Here is a 17,145-nt window from a genome sequence, read left to right as displayed (position 1 = left end):
TGGCTGCGGCTGCGCCTGCACTTGCGGCCCAGGAGAGGGACAAACCTCACACCCCATGGTCCCGGGCGCCTGTGCCTGCAGCCCAGGCTGAGGGACCCCTCCCCGCCTGCACCGGGCCTCTAGTTACTACAATAATTGGTGTGTTAACATAAAAAAAATCACACACATTAAAACTTGTAAAGAAATTTTGTGAGTTTATTTGAGCCAAACTGTTGACAGTTTCCAGGAAGCAGAATCTCAACATATTAAGATAGTGCTCCAGAGAATGGCGATTTTTCACCTTGTTTTAATATATTTTTGTTGATTTCAGAGAGGAAGGGAGAAGGAGAGAGAAATAGAAACATGAATGATGAGAGAGAATCAATTGGCTGCCTCCTCCATGCCTCCTACTGGGGAATCAAGCCTGCAACATAACTGAGGCACATGCTCTTGACCAGAATAGAACCTGGGACCCTTCAGTCCGCAGGCCGATACTCTATCCACTGAGCCAGACTGGCTAGGGCTCACCTTGTTTTATACATTGCAGTCAAAGGAGGAGACATAAGTGGGTTACATAAAATCCATTTGGTGATAGATTAGGGAGGTGGGAGAAAGCAAATCGGGGAAACCTCTGGGATTGGATAAATAGTAAAATGATAGACACATGCTTCTTTACTCAGGTGGGTGTAAGGTAGTTAACAGTCAACAATTAACATGATAACAATAACAATGAGGGAATCTGTGGTCTCAGTCACAGCGCCAAGGCTGTGCCCTGAGGGGTCCAGAAAAAGGGAAGTTAAAGTTACCTTGACATTCCACAGGTAAGTTACCTTAGATGCAAAAAGACAGTAGGCTCAGGAAAGATCATAGTTGATCTTTGTCAGGGAAGATGCTGGCCTAGGACATGACTACCCACTGTAAACTGCTTTTTCATTGAAGGTTTTCATTTCAGACCATCCTTTGTGGTTACTTGAGGTCTCTTGAGTTTGCAAGGCCTCCACGCAGGCCTTTCCTGAGTTAGGTTAGCGTGTGGCCCCTTTTCGTCCACAGGTGTGGTAATAATTATTGGAGGAATATTGACCCTATCTTAGGGTTGGGGTCTATTGAATGAGAAAATGTATATAAAGCTCTTAAAATGGTGTGTGGCAGAGAGCAAGAACTCAGTAAGTCTTCATTTAAGTAATTTAAAAATTAATAATGATAATTATAATCTCGATACAAATGTGAAAACTTCAGTTAGAAATCTGTATTTACTCATTCAACTAACAAGTATTAAGAGCCTACTATTATAGTAGGAGCCTAACTAATATATATTAAGAGCCAGACAGTGGGCTTGATTTTGAGGATTACATTAAAGAGAAATAAAGTTTCCTCTTCCCTCAGGTTACTCATAGTCTAACAGAAAATATGTCAGTTACTATTCACATTAATTAATATTCTAGGTGTGAGGTTTAAGGATGACAATAGATGTGTTCATCCCCTTTTGCAGATGGGGAAACTGAGGCATAATGAGGTGTGTTTCCCCCCCCCCACACACACACACACACACACAGCTCTGGGTAAAAAGCTCTGAAACAGGATCAGAATAAAGTGAAGGGAGGTTTACTTTGGGCCTAAAGGTTTAATGTTTAATAGTATAATTGCAGGGGGTTTGATAAGATGTCACTGTCCCTATGACCTGGCATTGGGGACTTCTCATAATGAGGATGGAGAGACCCAGTCTCCGCTGATCCTGGTCCCTGTTGCCCTAAAAAGCCCCTCTCTCTAGTCCTGTCCACCTCTGAACTCAGGGTGAGGTGTAAGATGTGGCTTTGATCCAAGCTGAGTGGCTGAGACATATATCCAGGATCTACAGTGTTGGGCCAGCCATCCCAAGGTCACAGAGCAACTGTTGCACTCTTCTTCTGACTTTGTGCAGCTGAACAGAGCTAAACCCAAAGGTGGCCCCCCTGAATTTCCAGGGTCACAAGTGGTTCCAATTCACTCTCCACCTCCTCCGGTCAGGCTGATGTGCTGATTCACTTCTAGTCCCTTCTCTGGCTGCAGTGCTCACTCATTTGGAAACAGGCAACAGATGGAGGAAAAGGCATTGCGTTTAGCCCAGCTGCAAAGATTTTGGTGTGAGCGCTTATATTAGGATCAAAACATCACCTGACTTTATTTCCCTGCACTCTTAGAACTTAATCTTTGTCACCCTGATGAGTTTTCTGCTGTGTCCATTTCCAGGAAGCCTTTCTTCTCTTTTGCAATCAAAGTGGGGGCCGATAAAGGAGTCCACCCTCAAGGTTTACACTAAGCAGATCCTGGAAGGCCTTAACTATCTCCACGAAAACCACATTGTGCACAGAGACATAAAGGTATTTGCTTGTCTGAGCCAAAGAGGTCTTGTAAATGCATCTCAGATCATTGTTTCATAAGGTCCAAATCTGTTTTGCTTTCGTTGTTTTTGTTTTTGTTTTTGAAATCTGTCTTTAAGCATTTGATGTTCTTTCTTTCCTACAGGGTGATAATATTCTGGTGAATACCTATAATGGAGTGGTGAAAATCTCCGATTTTGGAACTTCTAAACGTCTTATAGGAGTGAATGTATGTGTAGAGACTTTTGCTGGTAAGCAGAGCTGGCGTGTGGGCAGTTGATAATTGAAGTGAACAGTGTATTTCAAATTGTTTGAACTTTGTCATAATGACGCACTTAGCCAGCTACTGTGGCAACAAGATTGCCTTACTTTCTTCTTTGCCTTCAAATTTTGGGTCATTGTAGTGCTGAGGTTTCTGAGGGTTTCTAAGCAATCAGCAAAATGGTGGCATCTCTTTCAAGTTTAGCAGCACGTAATTTGGAATCATGGGTAATTCTGAACAGTGTTCCTCAGACAACTTAGTAGGATAGCTTATTGGTCTGTCATAAAAATAGCCTGTTACTTGAGTGAATTCTGGTACCTCATGCTTTGATAGGATTACATTTCCAAGGACAGGAATATGGTTCTCTAAGTGGGTTTGAGGAATTGGAGCTTCTTTTCCATGTGTCAGTGATGGATCATTTAATTGTTGAGAGGGACTGGAGTCACAGAGTGGTCTAAAATTGCCAGCTAGCTTTCCATTTACAAGACAAATGAGTAGAATGGTGCTTAAAAGCTACCTGTGGCCCTAGCCGGTTTGGCTCAGTGGATACAGCATCAGCCTTCAGACTTAAGGGTCACAGGATCGATTCCGGTCAAGGGCATATGCCCGGGTTGTGGGCTGGATCCCTAGTAGGGGGGCATGCAGGAGGCAGCCAATCAATGATTTTCTCTCATCATTGATGTTTCTCTCTTTCCCTCTCCCTTCCTCTCTGAAACAATAAAAATATATAATTAAAAAAAGCTACCTATGGCTTTTTGAAATTCCTGCTTAAAAGCAACTATAGCAAAAATTTTCATCTTAGGGAAGAAGTTCCACACTAATTTTAGATAAGTAAAGGTTTATGATCCCCTAAAGCAGTGGTCGGCAAACCGTGGCTCGCGAGCCACATGCGGCTCTTTGGCCCCTTGAGTGTGACTCTTCCACAAAATACCACGGCCTGGGCGAGCCTATTTTGAAGAAGTGGCGTTAGAAGAAGTTTAAGTTTAAAAAATTTGGCTCTCAAAAGAAATTTCAATCGTTGTACTGTTGATATTTGGCTCTGTTGACTAATGAGTTTGCCGACCACAGCCCTAAAGTATAATAAAAGGATCACAAAGACCTTGCTTAATGGAATTATGAAACAGTGCTTGTGATTTTATAACTCTGAAATAAGCTATAAAAGCCAGTTAACTGTTCTCTGTCCTTGCAGCACCAAGCTGTGCAGTGGACAGATTTGGCCTTAGTTTGGGTGATTACTATCTCAGCTTTGGAAGACTTTTATTCAACAAGAGAATTATTGTATGTTGGCCATTGGACGCCCATAATAGAGACACATTCCCTATCTAAAGGGAACTTTTATACATTAGAAATTTTCAGTTCTAAACCAGGGAGGTACATGCACTCAAAATGGAAAAAGATTGCATCAAGGACTCCACCATAATCTGCCAAAGGAAGAGTGTATTGGATTTTCATTCTTTCTGATATAAATATACATTATATCAACAGGTATATGAGTATGTATATATGTACGTATGACTGGAACATTTTTTTTATTCTTCATTGAAAATGACTTAAATCCTCCTCTTTGGAAGCCACCGATTAGCTTGGCAAAATGTAGCAAGAGGGACTCTGATATGACAAGAACTTATTTCAAGGCATAAACCCCCCAACAATTTATCTCATAATTAGCATCCCCAAGGGAAAAAAAATCACAAAGAAAAGACATGTATAATTCATTATCACATATCAAATTTTCCCAAGTAATTGGCTTGAGGAGGCATGAATTTTGCATTGCAAAATGATGCTGGGGTGTTTGGGGAATAATAAAAAAGAGGTCTCATTTTGGGTAGAAAATTCCCCTGTATATAATTACTCTTTGCAAAACAGAAATCTCAGGGTGGACACAGTGGGCCTTTTCCACGCAAATGCCCAAAGGCTCTCAGAACCTAAAAGGAGAGCCAAAGACTTCGAGCAACTTCTTTGCTTGAAACCCTCCCTCCTGTGTTCCTCTGAAGGATCTTCATGTGTGTGTAAACCAGCTAGAACAGGAGGAAGGGCCTTTATGACCAGTATCAGTCCTCTGCTTTTGTTTATTAGAGTTATTGAGGTATAGTTTACATATCATAAAATGCACACATTTAAAGTGCACAATTCAATGGTTTCTAGTCAGTTTTCCTAGTTGTGCAGCCATCACCACAAGCTAGGTTTCATATGTTTCTATCACCCCCCTAAAAGATCCCTGTTCCACCTTTCAGTTAAATCCCATTCCCACCCAGCTCCAGACCACTGCGGATCTACCCTCTGTATAGATTTGCCAGAAACTGAGTGGTAGCACATGTGGTCCTTTGCATGGAGCTTCTTTCACTGCACAATCTTTGAGGTTCACTGTGCTATAGTCTATGTTGGCAGTTGGTTCCTTTTCTGGCTGAATAGTCTTCCATTGTGTGGCTAGGTCACATTCTGTTTACCCACCAGTTAGTGGTCATTGGAATTATTTCCACTTTGGGGGTTATTGTGAATGACACAGCTATGAACACATACAAGCCTTTTTGTGGACACATGTTTTTATCTTTCTTGGGTCAATACAGAGGAGTGAAACTCAAAACAGGAACTCTCTTCTGGTCTGTGGCTGTAAACATCCTTGGTTTAGATTCATATTCAATCACTTGCTAGCTGTGTGACCTTGGGCATGTTACTTAACCACTCTGTGCCTCAGTTGCTTGACAAGTAAAACATGCTCATAGTACCTACTCCATAGAGCCTTTGTGAGGATTAAATGAGTTAATATTGGTGAGGTGCTTTGTACCTGATTAATAGCAATTGCAACAGAAAGATTTGATAAAAATAAATAAATACTAATTTGCACTTAGAAGTCATGGGTTAGTAGAGTTGGCAGGAGCTTTTGAGAGAATTGAGTTTATGGGCATAACTAACATGTTAAACATGTTGGACTCAGAGGGTGTAATTACAACAGCCATTTTATTTTTGTCTCCCACTGCCCTTTACATCCTGCTTGGGGCACCAGTCATTTCCCATGACTTTTCCAGCCACCCTTAGATAACAAAGAGAAAGTCCTTTTAATTTTTAGTTTCTTATTTATTTTTATTTTTCAATTATAATTTACATTCAATATTTTTTATTAATTTTAGATGTACAGCATAGTGGTTAGATAATAATGTACTTTACAGAGTGGTCTCCCCCATTTTCAAGTACCCAGCTAGCACCATATGTAGTTATTACAATATTAGTAACTACACTGAGTGGCCAGATTATTATGATCTCTGAATGCATAATAATCTGGCCACTCAGTGTGTGTGTGTGTGTGTGTGTGTGTGTGTGTGTGTGTGTGTGTTATTAGCCTCTTATTATATGGGATAGACACTGAGTGGCCAGATTATTATGCGTTCAGAGATCATAATAATCTGGCCATTCAGTGTATATTCCCTATGTTATACTCTACATCTCTATGACTGTTCTGTAACTACCAATCTGTACTTAATCCCTTCACCTTTTTCACCCAGCCTCCCAACCCCCCTCCCTTCTGACAGCTGTCAGTCTGTTCTCTAAGAGAAAGTCTTAATGGCACTTTGAGAAGCAAACACAGTCTACACTTGGAAGGGTTCCATATTAGTCAACACTCTAGTCCTCATTCAGACTCCTCCCCTGTCCCTGCTGGCCCAGTGGCACGCAGCACTGGAATCAGAACCTTTTCTCCCTCCCTCCCCTCTTCCCTCTGGACAAACCGCAGGAGAAGAGGAAAGGGCCACAGCTTTTCACTTGGTTCGCACTGATCTAGGCTGGCTTTGTGTGCTATTACTATTAACACTTTCTGGCTGGGTCCTTCTGAATATAGCTCCCATGCCATGTTTAGGGGCCTGTCCTTGAGATGACTGTACCCTGCCCCCCCAGTCTTTTACCCCTTACATTATATTAATCTCTCTCTCTCTCTTCCTGCTGAGGGATCCAGGACTGCCTTTGGGCAGGATTCCTTTTTAAAAGACCCTAAAACATTATTTCTAAAATGGGTCTCACATCTGATATCTAGGGTTCATGCACCTTTCACCTGCTGTGAGAAGGGCATGAAGATAACTGCAGACCCTATGGTCTCCCACAGTTTCTCTAAGCTGCTTCGTTCCCATGGGAACCAGCTATCTGTGCAGCTTACCTGCAGGAGACACACATGCATATGAAACTCTGAGTGGGCCTCCAATGAGCCTGAAAAGACTTTGTGTAGGAGGAAGTGGGGCCCCCTTCCACCAGGCCCATCCCTTGGGCAGGGAAACTGGGGTGGCCCCTGAGTCCTTGGGAAACTGCACCTTACTTCTCATTTCTGTTCATTATATTATTAAATTTTGAAACTTTGCACTCTAACATTACCTTTAGGAGCCCATGGAAGATGCTAACCCATGTAGCCTCCTTTCAAGTGTGATTTATGCTGACTTGTTTGAGTCACTATGGGCCCACACCCTTCTGAAGACAGTCTTTCCACAATTCCTTGAATGAGAGAGGGTAGAGCTCCCAGCACAGTTCTCTCTAAAGAAGTTGTTGTCAACACCCCCTACCTTCAGTCTCTACTATTTCAACCCTTTGAACCCCTTGATCTGGGTAGGAGGCCCCTGGATCAGTATCTGTGGATCTACTGATCATTTTGTTTGGAACTCGGCACCCTTCTCAGGTACCTGAGAGCCATGGCTGGCCAGGTGAGCAGTGTGTGGGCACAAATCAGGGGGAGTGCATGTAGGGAAGATATGAAGCCCTTTTGGAAGCCAGCTTTAAGGAAAGCAAATTTTCCAGGATTTGACTGCCAGAACCCTTGATGCCCTCCCTGTTCCTATATGTGCAACAGTCCTTCAGTAGCTGGCCCCTTCTTCTACCTGTCTGATCACCACCTTCCCTATGGTGGCTCATGGGCCACAGGAAAAAGTCCATAGCCAGAGCCTTTGGAATATACAGCTTGCCATTGGGTTGGGCCCTGGCCATTGCCTCCTTCATTCTTCCCACCCCTGCCCTGTGTAAGGCATCACTTGTAGCTCCCTGGACTCACCCTAGACTTCACATCCATGGACCTTTGCTCAAGTTCTTCCCCTTGCTTAGAAGTCCTCCCAATCCCTTTGTCTACCTCCATGACCTTTACAGCAGGAGTCTGGTACACTGGCAGCCCCAGCTGCTGCCGCTTTGGATCTGCCACCATGTTCATGGCATGCTCATGTTTTACCCTGACTATTCCTAGCCAGTGACTCAGCATGGTGGGGTTACTAGAACCAATGTGGGACACTTACAGTAGGCAACTTTTGGACTCCCCGCTGGCATGGCTGGAGCTGCGAGCTGCTGTGCCATTTGAGACCCTTCCTACCCAATTCTTCCTTCATCTTCTCCTTTCCCAGGCCTCAGACCTTCATTGTAGTCTGACAGCTCCCCCTTCCCATCCATCCTGTTCCCCCCCGCCCCTTTATCCTTCATATATACTCTCCCCAACAGTTCTCCTCTCATATATCTAATCCTGTCTTGGCCTTTACTTCTCAGCAACCTAAATTGACCCAGCAATAGTTTTCTCTGGCTCGAACCAGGCACCTGTTATAGTACTTACTACATTTTGCCATTTTTACAGCCACCACCATCATCATCACCATTATCATGATGTCTGTCTTCTTCACTAGGCAGCTGCCAAAGGTCCAGCACTGTGTTTCTTACATTTTGGTATCCCTCTATCTGGCACGCATTAATATGTGCTTATTGAATTGGGCCCATTTATTTTCCAAGGGGCTGAGCAATCTTCTCTCAACATGGAAAGCATGTTGCATGTCTCTGGTTAAAAGATGCAACCACATCATTTATGCTTGAGACCAGGCCCCATCTGCTATTAACATGTTAATGTTCACATACTTGTTTACTAATGGTCTGCTTCATTTTGAAGCAATAGGGTGCCCACAATGTTTGTTTTCTTTTTTTCCAGTAGGCACTCTGCAGTACATGGCACCTGAGATTATTGATCATGGACTTCTCGGTTACGGGTCTGCGGCTGATATCTGGTCCCTGGGCTGCACCGTCATTGAGATGGCAACTGGCAAGCCTCCATTCTATGAACTTGGTGATCCTCAAGTAGCAATGTACAAAGTAAGAAATGTTTAGTGATTTAAGTTGCTGGTGTTAGGGAAATATAATTAAAATCTCCTAATTCAGAAACCTCTCTACAAAGATAGAAGAGAAAGGATACAGTCTTATCTATATATAGAAAAGCCTGATATGCAAATTGTCCCCGTGGGAGTTCAACCGGGAGACTGATTGCTTGCTATGATGTGTACTAACCACCAGGGGGCAGCGCAGCATGAAGGAAGGGGGCAGCCAGGGAAGGGAGGCCCTGGCCTGCAGTAGGAAGGCCCCAATCAGCCCTGATTGCTGGCCAGGCCTAGGGACCCTACCTGTGCACAAATTTCGTGCACCGGGCCTCTAGTCATTGAATAAGCATTCAACCAAAGTGGGATGTGCGTCATAGGCAATCTGCTAAGACAGAAAAAAACTGTCATCTTTTTATTGAGCCAAGCAGTACAACCATTTCCATGTTCTCAAGAGAAAAAGCTAACTAGTTCTCAGGTGCAAGGACTGGACAACACCATTGGTCATAATAGCTTACCTGAGATTTGTTGGGGTGACCATCTGTTAGCTAATGGGCTTCACCCAAAGGAAAAATAACTCAGACCTTTAATACATGAGGTAGCTTTGGAGTGAGGTGTCACTGAAGTTGGGCTCCTATCCTCCTATGCTCCTAGATAGGGGCATCATCTTCCTCGCTGATGACATTCAAAGAGATGGCTCATGGGTCCTTCAGAAAGACATTTCTGGAAAGAGGCTTAACTTAGCTTTTTAAAATATTGACATACGTCTCAAAGAGTCAGAGAACTAACAAGTTTTCTGAAGTAAATGCTCTAAGAAAAGAGGAGTGCCTCTTCCCTTATTTTTAGTGGGGAGAATTAAGCCTCTTATTTGGAATCTGTATTTACCCCTATACTGGGTAAAGCTCAAAGGCCACATGGGTCAGTGTCTGTGGAGAACAGGTTTCTCAGTGGGTTTGGAAAAGGTGGAACTTTGGGTATCCAGTGATGTTTCCTTTGTTGTTCTAAAAACCCTCCTAGAAGTAATTTTAAAAATTAATAAATAAATAAAACCCTCCCAGGGCTAACAGGAAGAGCAACCCATGTGCATGAAGGCCTACATAGGATCATTGGCCACTGTGGGTAGGGTTTTACCACTGGGCATGCTCCCTTGAGGAAGAGACATGATTGATGGAGACTCCAAGGAAAGCTGATGCCAGGACAGCTCTGTGTGTCCAAGGTCAGGTCTGTGGCTTGTGGTTCCATGTACACTCGGAACAGATGAAGAGGGCTATAGCTTTAAGAGTCCGTTACTAGCACTGACCTTCTGTTGGGCTTTTTTGTTTGTCCCAAGGCTAAGAAGGAACTGGGGGGGTCGCAAAAGGTAAAATGGCTACTACTTATGGACAATGAAGTTACAGAGCATGAAAGCAGCTCGATGGAATGTGATTCCAGAATGTGATTTCTTCCTTCCTACTTCTCAGCCTACCTTGCTATTGTAGGTCCTTGCTATTCATCTCTGCCAGGCCTCCAGCTCAGCCTCTTTGCTAGAAAGAACTGAAAGGCATGAGTACAGCTTTGTGCCCATGAGCTGAGTCCAGCTCATGGTACTGCAGGTGCTGTGGCTGCTTTCCTCAGACCAGCCCCCTGCAGAAGGTTATCAGAGCTTCCCACCCTCCCAGCAACTGTCAGGAAGCTCCAAATCCAAGAACTCAAGTCAATGAGTATCCTTTGGCACCTACAGTCCCATTAAGATCCTGAACACCAGGACTGGAGGACAACAGAGACCTTCCCCAGCCCTTTCATGCCTATCCATGGTAGAGCCACTGAAGATCTTACCTGCTGCTTCAGTCACAGGCCTTGGAATAAATAGTAGCTGGTGCTGAGAAAAACATCAGGGTCCACCCAAGAGCCATGGCTGGCTGCTTTCTGATCATCCAAATTCCTGCAACACTCAAAAAACCTGTCTGGAGGCTGTGACTTGCTCAGTTCATACATAGGACATGAAGGGAGTGGCAAGAAATATTCAAAGTGATGAATAGCAAGGACCTACAACCAAGATTACTCTATCCAACAAAGCTCTCATTTAGAATTGAGGGTCAGTTAAAGAGCTTCACAAACAAGGAAAAGCTAAAGGAGTTCATCACCACCAAACCAGTATTACATGAAATGCTGAAGGGTACTCTTTAAGAAGAAGAGGGAGGAGGTTAGCTAATTATCTATACAAAGTTTTTGAAAATATATTGAGGTTTCTAGGTTGGCACGTAAGGTCAGTTTTCATTGCAAACTAGATAGCTACTATTCTTTTTAAAGGTGTGAAGGCAAATATTTTTTCTTTTTTTCTTTTAAATCTTTATTGTTGAGAGTATTACAGATGTCCCTCTTTCCCTCCCCCCATTGCCCCCCTCCACCTGGTTCCCAATCCGCCCCAGGCCTTCACCACGCTACTGCCTGTGTCCATAGGTAAGATCTTTGGTTAATCTCTTCCCACCCCACTTCCCCCCTTCCCTCTGAGATTCATCAGTCTATTGCTTCCATGCCTCTGATTCTATTTTATTCACCAGTTTATTTTATTCATTAGATTTCTTATTTGTTTATTTTGATTTTTAGATTCAATTGTTGATAGATATGCATTGCCATTTTATTGTTCATATTTTTAATCCCTCCTCCTCCTTTTCCTTCTCCTCCTCCTCCTCCACCTCCACCTCTTCCTTGTTGGTGAAGCTCTTTATCTGACCCTCAATTCTAAATGAGAGCTTTGCTGGGTAAAGTAATCATGGTTGTAAGTCCTTGCTATTCATCATCTTGAATATTTCTTGCCACTCCCTCCTGGCCCACAAAGTTTCTGTTGAGAAATCAGCTGACAGTCCATTCGTATGGGTGCTCCCTTGTAGGTAACTAACTGCTTTTCTCTTGCTTCTTTTAAGATTTTGTCTTTAGCCCTAACCGGTTTGGCTCAGTGGATAGAGCGTCAGCCTGCGGACTCAAGGGTCCCAGGTTTGATTCCAGTCAAGGGCATGTACCTTGGTTGCGGGCACATACCCAGTAGGGAGTGTGCAGGAGGCAGCTGATCGATGTTTCTCTCTCATCGATGTTTCTAGCTCTCTATCCCTCTCCCTTCCTCTCTGTAAAAAATCAATAAAATACACACACACACACACACACATAAAGATTTTGACTTTAGCCCTTGGCATTTTGATTATGATGTGTTTTGGTGTGGGCCTCTTTGGGTTCCTCTTGTTTGACACTCTCTGCACTTCCTGGACATGTAAGTTCATTTCTTTCATCAGGGAGGGAAGTTTTCTGTCATTTCTTCAGATAAGTTTTCAATATCTTGCTCTCTCTCGTCTCCTTCTGGCACCCCCATAATTTGGATGTTGGTATGCTTGAGGTTGCTCCAGAGGCTCCTTACACTTTCTTCCTATTTTGGGATTCTTCTTTTTCTTTTTGCTCTTCTGATTGGGTGTTTTTTGCTTCCTCAGATTCCAAATCATTGATTTGATTCTCAGAATCCTCTACTATTGAATCCCTGTAAATTATTCTTTATTTCAGTTAATGTATGCTTAATTCCTGACTGGTCCTTTTTCATGTCTTTGACAGTCTCACTGAGATCCTTGAAAATTTCATGAAGATCCTTGAGTAACCTTATAGCCATGGTTTTGAACTCTGCATCCAGTAGTTTGCTTGCTTCTATTTCTTTCATTTGTGACATGTTTCGTTGTCTCAGCATTTTGGCTGCTTCTCTGTGTTTGTTTCTGTTATTAGGTAGAGCTGCTATGTCTCCTGGAATTGGTAGAGTGGCCTTGTGTGGTAGGTGTCCTGTAGGGCCCAGTGGATCAGCCTCCCCAGTCATCTGAGCTGGGCACTCAAGGTGTGTCCCTTGTGTGGGCTGTGTGCATAGTCTTATAGTTGAGCCTTGATTGTGTTGGCGTCACTGGAAGGAGTTGACCTCCAAGCTAATTGGCTGTGACGACCAGCTGCAGCTATAGTGGGAGAGCTGCTATGCAGGAAACACCCCTATGGAGCAGGACTTGCTTCAGTGGGGCTTTGGTGCTCACTGAATTTGCCCCTTGAGTGTGTCGCTTATGGATGTATAGAGTTGTAATATGCTATGGTCTGAAGTCCACCAGGTGCAATGGCTCTAGGGCTTCCAGGGAGGTGCAAAGTCAGCCACTGCCTGGGTCCACCCTGCAGGAGCTATTTGTCATGGGCTTGGAGGTGCCCAGGCGAGGCTTACCTGTGAAGCAAGGCAGGCTGGTGCTGGTGCCAGGTCTTGGGCCTTCTATTGATAGGTTTGGGGGCATGCTTGTTTAAGAGATTTTAGCAAAGTCTGAAGCCTAAATAAGGATAGACCATTCATAAGCCAAAGCCACTGCAAGCAGGTTGGGTGGGGCTGAAAATTAGATGTGGTGGGGTCTCAGGGAATCACTAGGCAGAGAAGGAGCAAACAGATATGGCTTCCAGTCAGCTCTATGATGGGGTAGGTCCCAGCACAGGAACAGTGACCCCTGGAGTACCCCTGTCTGTGAGAAAGCTGCCCCTTGGTTTCCTGCCCCAATGCGAGACAGTCCAGTTCCTCCCCGTATGTGTGTGGGTCCCCTAGAGCCTCACCCTGATACTAGAGCTTAGGAGGCAGGACCTTGTAAGTTCAGTTCATGCACCAGCCCTTTAAAAGGAACACCTGGAAGCCTTGGTGTCACCAAGCCTTAATCCCCGCTGGTTTTTACAGCCTGTAGTTAACGGGTACTTTTATTCCAAGCTCTGGAACCCTGGGATGGGGGGGCTCTGGTGTGGGGCTGGGGCCCCTTGTTCCTCAGGGTCTGTCTCCACAGAGACCATCTCCCTCCTGATTAAAAAAGCATCATATGTGGGTGTTGGACCAGCCTGCCCTGTACCTCTGCCTTCCTACCAGTCTCAGTGTGCTTTCTTATTTACTTCTCTAGTTGTAGGACTTCCATTCAGCCACCTTTCAGGTGGTTCTGAATGATGGTTGTTCTGTATTTTATAATTCTGATGTGGGTTATGGGAGGCGGTGAGTACAGGCATTTACCTACGTAGCCATCTTTTCCTATCTAGAAAGCTACTATTAAATAACGTCCCCTGTGTTTGCAAAGGCTGTAGAAATTATTTCTGGTATCTCTAGAATCCTTCAGGAAATTTTCAAGAAACTTCTGGGTAGTGTCTAAAACAAAAGGATCTGTTTTCCCCAAAAGTGACTATTAAGGATTTAATTGTATCCTCCAAAAAAAAAAAAGGGGGGTGTATTAAACATCTAATCCCTAGTACCTCAGAATGTGACCTTATTTGGAAATAGTCTTTACAGAGGTAATCAAGTTAAAATGGGATCAATTATATGGGACTAATCTTATATGACTGGTGTCTTTATAAAAAGTGGAAATTTGGGCACAGAGCAAAGATGATGTGAAGAGACACAGAGAGAAGGTCTTGTGAGAGTGGAGGCAGAAATTGGAGTGATGCGTCTGCAAGCCAAGGAACACCGAGCACTGCCAGCCACCACCAGAAACTGGGAAGAAGAAGGCAGGGTTCTCCCCTAGAGCCTTCAGAGAGCGAGCTTGGCTGTGATGACATCTTGACTTCAGACTTTTAGCCTCCAGAACTATGAGACTAGATTTCTGTTTTTAAACCACCCACTTCGTAGTACTTGGTTATGGCAGCACTGCAAAACTAAAACAGGACCTTTGAGTTAACAGCAAAGCACCCTTAAAAGTACTGTACTTACAGGGTGCCAGGGTGTCACCCATGTTTGCTCTTTTCTTTCTGCGACCCAGGTGACAAGCCACCCCTTACTTTGGGTTCTTTGTCTGAATTTTTGTCTCTGGTTCTGCCCGCCGCCCCCCCTAGTGCCCTCATGTCTCCACCTCTCAGGTAAAGAATGCTAACTGTAATGCACCCTGCATTTCAGATCTTGGGGTTCGAATTCCATCCAGCTTTAGTGTTCTCAAAATCCAAAACTTATTTTCAGTATTTTACTTTATTGTGGTAAGAGCACTTAACGTGAGATCTACTCCTTAACAGACTTTTAAGTGCACAGTACAGTTTTGTTGACTCCAGGTATGATGTTGTACAGCAATTCTCTAGAACTTTCTCATCTTACTTAACTGAACCCTTATCCCCGTTGGTTAGTAATTTCCCACTCCCTCTCCCCCAACCCAAACTCTCCAGCCCACAATGAGCAGGACATCAGAGATGGTTACTGCACCCTGGTCAAGGGACTTCATCCAGATCTCACTTAGGGGAGCAAGGGAGGCCAGGCCAGGCCCCCCCACCCCCCCGCCCAGGGATGCCAAGGAGCTGGGAATGGGGTGGATCTGGAGTCCAGAAGGGCTTACACCCAGGGCTTGTCAGGTGGGCTCTAAAAAGATGCAGGGAAGATTATGAACTTTTAAGACAAAAAAGTCCTCTAAGGGGAGTCACCCCTGATAGGCACCGTTATGCAAGATGGATGAGCAGGACTTGTGGAAGCATTCTCATGTCACATTGACGTGACAGCTCAGCCCCAACTCCTGCTCTCCTCCAGGCCACAGGGACAGAGAGTCTTTAGCAGGACAAGGATGAGCTGGCCAAAAGTGGGAGCCTGAAGAGGAAAGGGCAGTGCCCCTCCTTCGGCCAGTTGTACCCCAGGGGGATAAGGATGTGGGCCATGAGGTACCAGCCTCCATGGTCTGCACATGGTTTGCAGCTGGAGGTGGAGGATTGGGGCTGTGAATGCACTTAAAGGTGAGTGGGCCGTCCTTTGGGGATCCTGTGCATCAGGGAACAGACCACAGATACCTTTGAGCCCCCTCGGTTAGAGCATCCTGCTGCAGGCTACCGTCCCAGCCTCATCTTATGTATCTTCTGTGTAACAAACCACCCCAAAACTATAGAAGCTAAAAACAACCACTTTATATTTCCCATGATTCTGTGGGCTAACCATTGGCTCTTCCTCCGGTCTTACCCAGGCTCAATCATGTGCTGGCTTGGCTGGGGCAGGATGCTTTTGGAGGCCTTCGTCCACATGGCCCTTCACCCTGGATATTCCCCCAGCACCGTGGTCGGCAAACTGCGGCTCTTTGGCCCCTTGAGTGTGGCTCTTCCACAAAATACCACAGCCTGGGCGAGTCTATCTTGAAGAAGTAGCGTTAGAAGAAGTTTAAGTTTAAAAAATTTGGCTCTCAAAAGAAATTTCAATCGTTGTACTGTGGATATTTGGCTCTGCTGACTAATGAGTTTGCCGGTCACTGCCCCAGCATAGTGGTCTCAGGGCTCTGAGGGGACTGCAACAGAAGCCCCAAAGTCTCCTAAGGCCTAGGCTCTGAAACTGCCCCAGCATCATTTCCTCCACAGTCTGCTGGGCAAAGTTCCAAGAGGTCATTGTGGCTTGGACACGGGTACCAATCCTTGAGGCTGCTGTACTTCATCCATCCCCAGCCCCTCAGGATAATAGGTTGGGAGCTTTGTATTAAAGGTGTATACATTTGTTTTCCCCGAGGCCTCACTGTCACATCGGTCACTTCTCCCTCAAAATGCAGGTGGGGTTGTTTAAGATCCACCCTGAGATTCCAAAAGTCCTTTCAGCTGAAGCCAGAGCCTTCCTTTTATCCTGTTTTGAGCCTGAGCCCCACAAACGTGCCACTGCCGCTGACCTGCTCAAAAAGGATTTCTTAAGGCAGGTGAACAAGGGCAAGAAGACCCGAATTGCTTTCAAGCCATCAGGTGAGGCCTACTAGGACAGTTGTGTGACCCCCTGGGCCCCTGGGTTCTCTGTTTCTCAAAGAGTGCCAGCTCTCCAGAGTGCTAAGTGAGCCACACTGCCTATTTTCGTAGAAGAATCATGGGGGTGGTGCAGCAGGTGTGGGGTTGTCCAAACAGGAGCCAATGAATGTGATTTCCTGACAAGGACGCAGGGAGCCCCACAGGTGACAGCGATGCCACCCACCTTGTTAAAGTCTTTTTGGGGATTGTGCCAAGGAGGGAAGCCAGAGGGGCCCTAGCTGGGTTTTTGTGTCTTCCCCACCTGCAGGGCCTGGTGTTTCGTTTTTGGAGCCTGGCCTATTACTCCCTTACATGGCTCCTGACCTTGATTAAAGGGCATGTCAGAGGAGTTTGCCTACAGTGGCTGTCTGGCAGCCCACGGCTCATTATAGCCAAGTGACCCGTTCTAGGGCAATAAGTCCTGCTGGCAATGACCTAAGAGTAACCCCTGCAAAAGAAGCCCCTTGTTCTCTTTTCCCTGGTGTAGATGGGGTCTGACTGCAGGGCAGAGTGTCTCAGCACCTTGCTCCCAGAGAATAACTAGCTACATCAGTGTTTTCCCATGGGCTGGTTAGAACCCAGAGCCCTAGGCCCATCACAGACCTGCTGAAGCAGAAGATACATTTCACCAGGATCCTTGGGTATTTGTTTGCAGTTAGAGCAGCACAGTCTTAGCAAGCCCAAGCATGGGTCCTCTCTGAGACTCGCCATTTTTCTCTGAGTG

At 45.1% G+C, this 17,145-nt stretch overlaps 1 protein-coding gene across 1 annotated transcript in view; it reads left to right on the top strand.

Moving 5' to 3' along the window:
- Positions 1–17,145, top strand: part of MAP3K15 (mitogen-activated protein kinase kinase kinase 15) — a gene marked incomplete at both ends in the record, with an annotated part of 71,416 nt that overhangs the window by 47,139 nt on the left and 7,132 nt on the right. The window contains 4 exons of the mRNA XM_080652296.1: positions 2,206–2,336; positions 2,482–2,587; positions 8,534–8,691; positions 16,199–16,382. Coding sequence (XP_080508422.1) covers positions 2,206–2,336; positions 2,482–2,587; positions 8,534–8,691; positions 16,199–16,382 — 579 coding nt within the window. The remainder of the gene's footprint in view (positions 1–2,205; positions 2,337–2,481; positions 2,588–8,533; positions 8,692–16,198; positions 16,383–17,145) is intronic.

The sequence above is a fragment of the Plecotus auritus genome, assembly GCF_963455305.1.
Source record: "Plecotus auritus genome assembly, chromosome: X".
NCBI classification, from domain to species: Eukaryota; Metazoa; Chordata; class Mammalia; order Chiroptera; family Vespertilionidae; genus Plecotus; species Plecotus auritus.
This window is presented reverse-complemented; position numbering and strand designations above follow the sequence as displayed.